The following is a 9506-nucleotide window of genomic DNA, read 5'->3' as shown; positions in this document are numbered from 1 at the left end:
TTTCTTCGCCTTGTAAATATGTACAAGGTAATACCTCCCCCCCTCCCCCTGTTTACGAAACGTTGAGCATTTTGTAAAGTTTTATAAATAGTTCTATGTAGTTGAACAGCTGGACCAATAAAACGTATATCCGATTGTACGTGTCAATTATTTTGACTTTTCTTGCCCCGGCGTTCTCCGCTACACTCGGCGAAACTGTAACCTTATTTAGGAAAGGATAATTTTATCGTTCACCGTGATGAAAATATGATTGTACAGTTAATAGGAATTGTGTAACTTGCGGTAACTTGATTTAACGAACAATAAACTGGATCAATACTTTGAAGATCTAGCTAAAACGTTAACTCGATTTAGCAACTAAATAACCGGAACTACCCTTTGGAGATCCATGCGATCTCTTTTATTTTATTGTTACCTGCCAAATACTATTGTACGATTAATAAAAATTGTGATCCCGAAATATTTTACAGTAACAGATCTACACTGTCTACTGTTCTCGACAATTGCATTTATCAAATAATAAACTGGATGAATCCCTTACAGATCCACAAGATCTCTCTTATTTTGTTATTAACTATGAATCTAATATAATCGTAGAATTAACCACCCTTACTTCATTGCGAATTAAATTCTATTGTACCGTTAATAAGAGTTCCTTTATTTTCTCGCTAATCATAAATTAAATACGATTGCAGATTTGTTATGTTTTATTTATTTTATCGCGAACTATGAATTAGATATGACTGTGCAGTTAATAAATACCGCATAGTTTTGACAAATTTTGAGCCGAGCGACCGACGAGTCGGGGAAAGGAAGTGGTTTTCGACGAAGCCGCGAATTTCGGACGCGTTTCGCTTCCGCCGTCGCTGAAATTTCGCGAATCTGCATCGCCGGGCTCGAACAATGGCCGCAACAAGGGAATAAAACAATAACGTGCCGGACGCGCACTTGATAAAAAAAGAAGGGCAACACGTTGCTTTGGGAAAGAATATATACTGCGCAACAAATGCTGGGGCTCCGCGAGACGCACCGCGCCGCGCGTCGTCGCCGCGAAATTTGCTGAAAAAGCGGGAAAGTAAAAAAAAAAGGAAGAAAGAAACAGCGAAGGAAAGAGAGAGAGAGACGAAGGAAAGCGCCAGAGAGAAGGAAGCAGGGAAACAAACTTGGCCGGAACAACGGTACCTTTTATTCTTTCCCCTGCACCGTGCTTTTGTACCCGGGCGGCTGGTATGCTGCTCTCTTTGTGCCCCGCGTGTAAGTAAACGGTAGGAGATTTCAAATTGCAAACTTTCTTAACGAAAAAGTTCCGCGAACAGACGTGAAATGTAGTCCGCTACTCGCGTTTCAATCCTCAGGAATAAGCACTTGTGCTGCAGAGCTGCATACGTACACAATTCAGTGTATTCCAACGTTATGAATGTATCACGCAAAAGCGTGAAATACTTTTTTTGATAAATCTCAGCTCGCCTTAACACATTCCGGACGGTTTCAGTGCACTACCTTCGTCCCGAGATGAAAATTTATTTTGCTCTGAAAATATAGTTGTTTTACAAATCGAGTGGATTGATACTGGGATTCTGTCTACTATGGAAACAAGAATTCGGGAGGAGAACGGTCTAGAGAACTCGTCTAGAGAAAGGACTAAAAATGTCATATCACATTGAAAAATAATGTTCACATTATCAAATTTGTTTATGTTTAAAAAGATCTGTTAAAAGCGAAATGAAACGGAAATACCAAAAAACGGGGTTAGAGTGGCCGCGAGTTCGTCGGGTTAAAAGAGGTTATAGAAAGAAATAGATGTAAAAAAAAAAGTATTGCGACTACCTCCGAAACTCGTCAGCAAACAGATTCCTTTCACGAAAGTTACCTGACACCGACTGTTTATCATACCCCTGTATGTAAAGCAAGACCCGCTCGAATAACCTTACTGACGAGTCCTCTAGCGACTCTAGGGCGAAACACTCCCTTCCTTTTCTTCACGTATTTCATAAAACAGTGTCTAATACTCAGACCGCCGCAAGAATTATAAGAAAAGAAGGATCTAAAGAAAGGTTTGAAAGGAAAAATCTGAAGGAACATCCATTAACTTTATGTTAAAAAAAACACTTATCAAAATACTGTAATACTTCAAACATTCTGCAATGTATTTTCTGTTACTTTAGTGAGGTTCCCCCTTCCTGTTCCCTAAGTTGTTGGTTTTAAGCAGTTAGAACACCAGAGTAAGTGATTCTTGCCATTTTTATCATAATTGATTAACTATATTCAAAGATAGCGCCACTTGTGACAAGTGGCGTCGCTTGTTACAAAATTTCGTATTCAAGTCAAGGGGTTCGTACAGCGCCATTTGGTGCAGTGGCGAAACTCTCAAACTGTTAGTCAAATTCAACTGTTGGTAATTTGGCTACCAACACTTTTTTCTAAAAGAGACGCTACAATCATTCGCATATACAGGAACCCAGGATACGGAATTGTTCAGTAGAATTTACAGCATTGATATACGTAGCGTATAGGAAACCCCATAGAAATTCATGTAGAATAAATAAACTTTATTTAATGAACTGAATAATTGCTGAAAATTATTTTTGACATATCTGTCTATCTATGAATATCTTGTAATTTTGGTGAGCTTAAATTAAAATACGATAATTAATATCGAAAGAGGTTTTACGGTTTATTGAAAAAATGTTTATTTCGATGAGATTGATATATATATACGTATATATATATATATATTTATATATGACATTCTCATTCGCACAGGTAACTATATTGTACATAGTACGATACAGTCTCCTACAGGCAGTAACAGATGCAAGTAACGTCGTCGTTTCACAAACAATCACTCTAATTCACACGTACACGCTGCGTAGTTGTAACGTGAGTTACATAACTGTATTTATTCGATTATATATTTGTATATGTAATAGAACATACAAAAGAATTGAGTAAAATAAATTAACGCGCATAGTCTTAATCGGGAATCAAAGAAGCTACTCTCTCGATAGTAAAAATCCTTCCATTAAGTGTGCCTTCCTTTCTCTTACGTAGAAGACCGTTATGTTACGTGGCAAAACACATTATAGAGCCAATACACAGTGTGTGAACGTCACGGAACCGTATACCGTTTCATTCCAATGCAACATAATAAGTAACGAACGTTCGTCGATCAGTCTTTCACTTAAATACTCGACGTATCAACGACGTGGGTGTATCTCTGCAGCATTCGCGTAAGAGACTGGCGAAAATTCAGTCTAAATTAGGACGACTCTGTGTATGGATTAATTTCTAGTTAAAGCTCGTCCTTTAAATCATCCTCATCGCCACCAGTTGGCGGAATACCACCACCAGGCTCTTGATACAATTTAACAATGATAGGCTGAACGATATCACTGAGTTCTTTCTTCTGTTTCTTGTATTCTTCCGGATCGGTGTCCTGATTGTCTTCTAACCATTTAATTTTCTCTTCGATAGCTTCCTCCATTTTTGCTTTTTCCGCATCGGTGACCTTCGATCCAAGCTTCTCTTTGTCGGTCAACTGATTCTTTAGAGAATAAGCGTACGATTCGAGTTCATTGCGCGCTTCCACTCGCTCCTTCAGTTTCTTATCGTCAGCTGCGAATTTCTCAGCGTCCGAAATCATTCTCTCGATATCGTCGGGTGTCAGCCTGTTCTGGTCGTTGGTGATCACGATCTTTTCGCGGTTCCCGGTTCCCTTGTCTTCGGCGGACACTTGGAGAATACCGTTAGCATCGATCTCGAACGTGACCTCAATTTGTGGAATTCCTCGTGGTGCTGGTGGAATTCCGGTCAGGTCGAATTTACCGAGAAGATGGTTGTCTTTTGTCATTGGACGTTCACCTTCGTATACTTGAATGGTCACTGTGTGCTGATGATCGGATGCGGTGGAGAAGATTTGAGACTTCTTCGTTGGGATTACAGTATTTCTACAGTAACAAGGTAGAATATGTTATGAATTAACATTTGGCATTACGAAAAAAATGATTGAAGAAAAGCCCATGTAAATAGGGAAACGATCTTTACCTAGGAATAAGTTTGGTCATTACACCACCGACGGTTTCAATACCCATGGTAAGTGGGTTCACATCCAACAATACAATGGCATCTGTGTCCTGTTCACCAGACAGTACTCCAGCCTGAACTGCAGCACCATATGCAACAGCTTCGTCGGGATTAATACCCCGAGATGGTTCCTTGCCGCCAAAGAATTCCTTGACTAATTGTTGAACTTTGGGAATTCTGGTAGATCCTCCAACAAGTACAATTTCATCAACGTCCTTTTTGTGCATATCAGAATCTACTAAGACCTTCTGCACAGGTTTTAAGGTGCTTCGGAACAAATCCATATTTAATTCTTCAAATTTGGCACGGGTTAACGTCTCGGAGAAGTCTTCGCCTTCGAAGAACGATTCAATCTCAATCCTTACCTACAAAATGACAAACATACAGCATAATTAGTACCTATACCTATTTTACGTGAATCGATACTACAAAGGAATTTGTTCATACTTGGTGGCTGGCGCTAAGAGCTCTCTTGGCCTTCTCAACTTCACGACGTAATTTCTGCAATGCTCTGCTGTCCTTTCGAATATCTTTGCCTTTCTTCTTCTTGTACAGTTTGGTGAAATGATCCATTACACGTTGATCGAAATCTTCGCCACCCAAGTGAGTGTCTCCGTTTGTTGCCACTACTTCGAATACTCCGTTATCGATTGTAAGCAAACTGACATCAAAGGTACCACCACCCAAATCAAAGACCAAAATATTCTTTTCTCCATCTTTTTTGTCCAAACCATAAGCAATCGCAGCTGCTGTAGGTTCATTAATGATTCTCATAACAACAAGTCCTGAGATAGTACCTGCATCTTTGGTAGCCTAAATAAAAATAATTATTAGTTTGGGACAAGTTATATCTATATTTTAATTTCCTATCTTATTATCCATCTGAACTAATGTCTATAATCGACATTTATAATATTTGCTTACTTGTCTTTGAGCATCATTGAAGTAGGCTGGTACAGTAACAACTGCATGAGTAACTTTTTTGCCTAAATATGCCTCTGCTGTTTCCTTCATTTTACCAAGAACCATGGCAGAGATTTCTTCAGGAGCAAAGATTTTATCTTCGCCATTGACAGACACTCTTATGTATGGTTTGCTGTTCTTTTCAATTACTTTAAATGGGAAGAACTTGATGTCATGCTGCACGGTAGATTCTGACCACTCCCTACCGATTAATCGTTTGGCATCAAAAACTGTATTTTCAGGATTTGTGGTTAACTGATTCTTTGCAGCATCTCCAATTAGACGTTCACCATCAGCAGTGAACGCTACATATGAAGGTGTGATTCTGTTTCCTTGATCATTGGCTATAATTTCTGCTCTTCCATTTTTATATACACCGACACTGAAATAAGTAAATATTTCATGAAAATATCTTCTTCTACCTAACTAAGATTCATTTTATGATGAATAATATTTTATTTGCCATGTACCAAGAATAAGTTGTGCCCAAATCAATTCCAATGACAGTTCCAATATCTTCTTTCTGCTTCTCTTCCTTCGTAGAAGAAAGAGCTATTAAGCCCAACAAAATCAGAGCTTGAGCTCCTTTCATTCTTCCTTAAATAAAGACTGTCCTGTAAAACATATGTCAAATATTATATGTTATTCACTGAATAAGAAAAATTTTTTAAAAATAAATGAAGAACTGTTTAACCATACGATAAATTTATTATATTAATACATAATCTCGCTGATAAGAATAGTATTTCCAATTTAAATAATCGGTTGACGGCATACCGAATGTCGACAAGCATGCATTACGGTATGCATAGCGTTGTGCGGTACACACTGACAAATACTTCACAAAAACTATCACAAAATGCTCTAATTGTAAAGAAAATTGCATGGAACAGTAAGAATGAAGGTAAAGAATAGAAAAATTCTATTCCGATCAAACGTGCTTAAAACGTATATACTTTTCTAGCGAGACGTGGCAAGTATAGTATCCTCGTATCCTCAACGGTCGATGAAATCTTTCAAAAAACGAACATTCGCGATATATTGACGTTATTAAAAATAAGTAAATTTTAATTTGATACTTACCGCTTCGAAAATTTAATGTGCGTTTGGTTTCTTCTCTTTTGAGTAAAAAATCTCTCCACTTCGATATAACTTGAACGAACAACACGGAGTAACTGACTACAAACCGTTTCAGTGCCGGGATATTAACGAAAAGATTTCGTCGTGGCCTCTGTCCATTGGTCTCGACGAATCCGCATCAGTGGAAACGCCGACGGTGATTGGTCTACATGCTTACAGTTGGCTAGCATTGATAGGCCCACGTCACAACGGTGTTGCACTTCTGGAAATTTCGAGTACAATGTACATTTATTATTGGGTGGATTGATGCTGGGTTATATCTCACGCAACATAGAATGATATTTTCGTTTATTCGTACACGTTATCAAATGTTCGAGAAATATGCACATACATCCATAAAAATAGTTTTCAAAAGCGAATACTTATCCCAAAATTTTATAATAGAATTTATATTCTTTCTTACAAGATTTTATAGATAACTATGTGGAAATCGTTTATTTTCACTATCTGCTAATATCAATACAAAATATATATTTGTTTACAGATTATTTAATTACGAATTATAATCCTTAAAACATTGGTAAAAAGACTTGTATTAAAATAACGTGTACCGTTAGAACTTTTTTATAATTCTGATGCAAGAAAATTAAATCTAACGGGATTTGGTTTCAGGTTAGATTTACGAGTTAATACAACATATTTTTCTACAGAATCTTTCAAAATATATCTTGAGGTACCGTGTCTTTATTTAAAACATCAAACACCACCTTAATTATGTACATATTAAGCACATTTCTAATATTTGCTCTTTGGTTGTAACATATCCAAAATTAATGGTGTAAAATATGTTATAATACAATCGGCCCCTGCTCTTCTCATAGATAGAAGAACTTCATTTAAAACGTTTTCTAAATTAATAGCACCATTTTTAGCACCGTGATACAACATGGCATATTCTCCTGAAACTTGGTAGACAAACATTGGATACTGTGGATGTGAATCTTTTGTATGTCTAACCACATCCAAGTATGCTAAGCCTGGTTTTACCATTAACATATCAGCTCCTTCTGCAACATCTCTGGCCTATAAAAAAAACGTATGGAATGTATTTTAAACGTAAATGAATGCTGAAGAACAATATAATAAAATGCTAACAGCAGCTCTAGCAGCTAATCCATTGCTTCCTGGAGGCAATTGATAACATTTTCTGTCCCCAAACTTGGGTGCTGATTGCGATGCATCTCTGAATGGTCCATAAAAGCCGGATGCAAATTTGACAGCATAAGATAATACTGCAACTTTATTTGACAATCCAGCTGAAGCCAATCTCTGTTTTATCGCGCCTATTCTTCCATCCATCATGTCTGATGGAGCCACGATTTGTGCCCCTTTATTCATTAATTTCATAAGTGAAAAGTTAATTACATTTAACTCTTTTGCTATGAAGTAAATGCTCCCTATGAACATTCTTTGTCATATACCAACACCAGCAAAAGAGTTAATGATGTAATATTCATTTAAATTTGAAAGAAAAAGGTAGTTTTACCAGCTTTTGCATATGCAAGGGCAACCTCTGAAATTCTTGAAATACTAGCTTTATTATTTATACTTCCATCTTCATTCAAGATTCCACAGTGACCATGAATAGTGTAAGGACATAAACAAACATCACACGCTATCAATAAATTTGGGAACCATTGCCGTATTAAAGGCACAGCTTGGATAATCGGATTTTGTAAACTATCTGCATTACTTCCAATATGATCCTATAAAAAGGTAAATTTCAATTTAGTATCAATTTAGTTATAAATGTTTATTATCAAACATTTTGTATATAATACTTACCTTTTTCAAGTGTTTTGATACTCCAAATAGTAATATAGATTGTAATCCCTTAGAAACTAATGGTTGTAGTATTTTATGCAATTGATTAATGCCATGCCGATAAACGCCGGGCATGCTAGTAATAGGATCTTTAGCATCCTGCTCATCTCTGAAAAATAATGTCTAATAATTATTTTTACATAAACTTCTAACCTAATTATAAATACAAATTAATGCTTTCCTTCTGCCATTAATACATAATAATATTAATAATTACTTTCACGTATATCTCCTTCACTTGAACCCATGTTAATTTCTGAAGTATTAGTATTTTGCTTAATTTAATGTTATTTTACTATGAAACTGAATGCTTATCTGATCATGTATCTATGGGTAGGAATATTTTAAATTTCCCTGCATACCCTATGTATGTATACTACTGTTATTGCACGATTTGAAGCGGTAGGTTATGAATTGAACTTACGAAATGAAGATTGGATACATAAGATTGCTGACAGTAATTTCCACGTTTGGCGACTGCCATTGTCGAAGCACGGGATGAAAAATACCACTGTGAAGAGTATGGTTTGCTGCAACCTCTGACATTTTCGGAATTGTTATAAACCGTTACGTACTTGTTCGTACCCGTTTCACTATTATATAAAACGGTAATGTGAGAGTAATGTATGATTTTTGAAGTTTTTCTTTGGAATGAACTTTAAAACATTGCATTTTAATAATTTTACTTTGCTTGTATCCATAATGAAATAAAATCGGAAGAATTTATTACATTACTTATAACATAACATCATTTTGTTACCTGTGTATTTCGATTGTTTCTTTTCTATGATGTATTTAAATGATGTTGTCCGCGCGGTGCGTGTTTGAATACATTATATATATATACATTTCACGCAAAGTTTATACAGTTTGAATAACATATCACTAGAAATCATGATACTGCAAAAAAGTAAAGAGCCACATACAATAACAACGGCTATGAAGATAACTGATTATTAGAAATTTTCCTCGATTTACCTACTCACATATTTCATCAAAATAAATTTAATTAATTTATCATCGCATTGATTGTTAATTGCATACGTTCAATTAAATAAAAATATATATTTTTCCAACTAATCTTAGAAATTGTCTATTCACAACCAGAGGCGCTTATTTATAATGTTACGGTCCTAATTGTTCAATTTAGGGAATTCGGTATGGTTCGGATGCCCGTGGAGCACTGAATCGCTCTGCTCGTGAAAGGTTGTTGAGAGAGGTACAAACTTTGAATACTTTTAGCAAAAGGTACTTTATTTATAGAGCTCTAAGGTGTACTTTCTTTGACTGTCGAATTAAATTTGAGGTTTTCTGTGGAGTTTTGCATTTTCTTCCATCTTCTTTTCCTTCCCTCCTTCTTTAGCCAATAGGAAAATTAGCTGGGCGCTGGTGAATTTGCTGGACGTTGATTTGTCGGCCGAGCGCGCAGGGGTGAAAAGCCCGCCGAAACGAACATTGTGGGGGTGTGCCGCGCGCGAAGATCTAAAGATTTACCC

General features: G+C 36.4%; 2 protein-coding genes across 6 annotated transcripts; both read right to left on the bottom strand.

The window, feature by feature from the left end:
• Positions 1-2661: 2661 nt before the first annotated feature.
• Hsc70-3 (heat shock protein 70 cognate 3) lies at positions 2662-6276 on the bottom strand. The gene is made up of 6 exons (XM_078189428.1): positions 6130-6276; positions 5517-5660; positions 5008-5428; positions 4531-4896; positions 4045-4448; positions 2662-3947 (listed from the first exon to the last, which is right to left on the bottom strand). The coding sequence occupies exons 2-6, from the start codon at positions 5636-5638 to the stop codon at positions 3293-3295; spliced, it is 1968 nt and encodes a 655-aa protein (XP_078045554.1). The 5' UTR covers positions 5639-5660; positions 6130-6276; the 3' UTR covers positions 2662-3292.
• A 576-nt stretch (positions 6277-6852) lies between these two features.
• Pbgs (Porphobilinogen synthase) lies at positions 6853-9133 on the bottom strand. 5 transcript variants are annotated; one of them, XM_078189433.1, is made up of 7 exons: positions 8997-9133; positions 8771-8910; positions 8435-8603; positions 7972-8119; positions 7673-7892; positions 7282-7514; positions 6853-7209 (listed from the first exon to the last, which is right to left on the bottom strand). In XM_078189433.1, the coding sequence occupies exons 3-7, from the start codon at positions 8554-8556 to the stop codon at positions 6922-6924; spliced, it is 1011 nt and encodes a 336-aa protein (XP_078045559.1). In that variant the 5' UTR covers positions 8557-8603; positions 8771-8910; positions 8997-9133; the 3' UTR covers positions 6853-6921. The 5 variants fall into 5 exon arrangements, with proteins under 5 accessions (XP_078045559.1, XP_078045558.1, XP_078045561.1 ...); XM_078189432.1 differs by lacking the exon at positions 8997-9133 and having other exon boundaries at positions 8771-8934; XM_078189435.1 differs by lacking the exons at positions 8435-8603; positions 8997-9133 and having other exon boundaries at positions 8771-8935.
• Between the last annotated feature and the right edge of the window lie 373 nt (positions 9134-9506).

Source organism: Augochlora pura, chromosome 8 (genome assembly GCF_028453695.1).
Source record: "Augochlora pura isolate Apur16 chromosome 8, APUR_v2.2.1, whole genome shotgun sequence".
Classification (NCBI taxonomy): domain Eukaryota; kingdom Metazoa; phylum Arthropoda; class Insecta; order Hymenoptera; family Halictidae; genus Augochlora; species Augochlora pura.
This window is presented reverse-complemented; position numbering and strand designations above follow the sequence as displayed.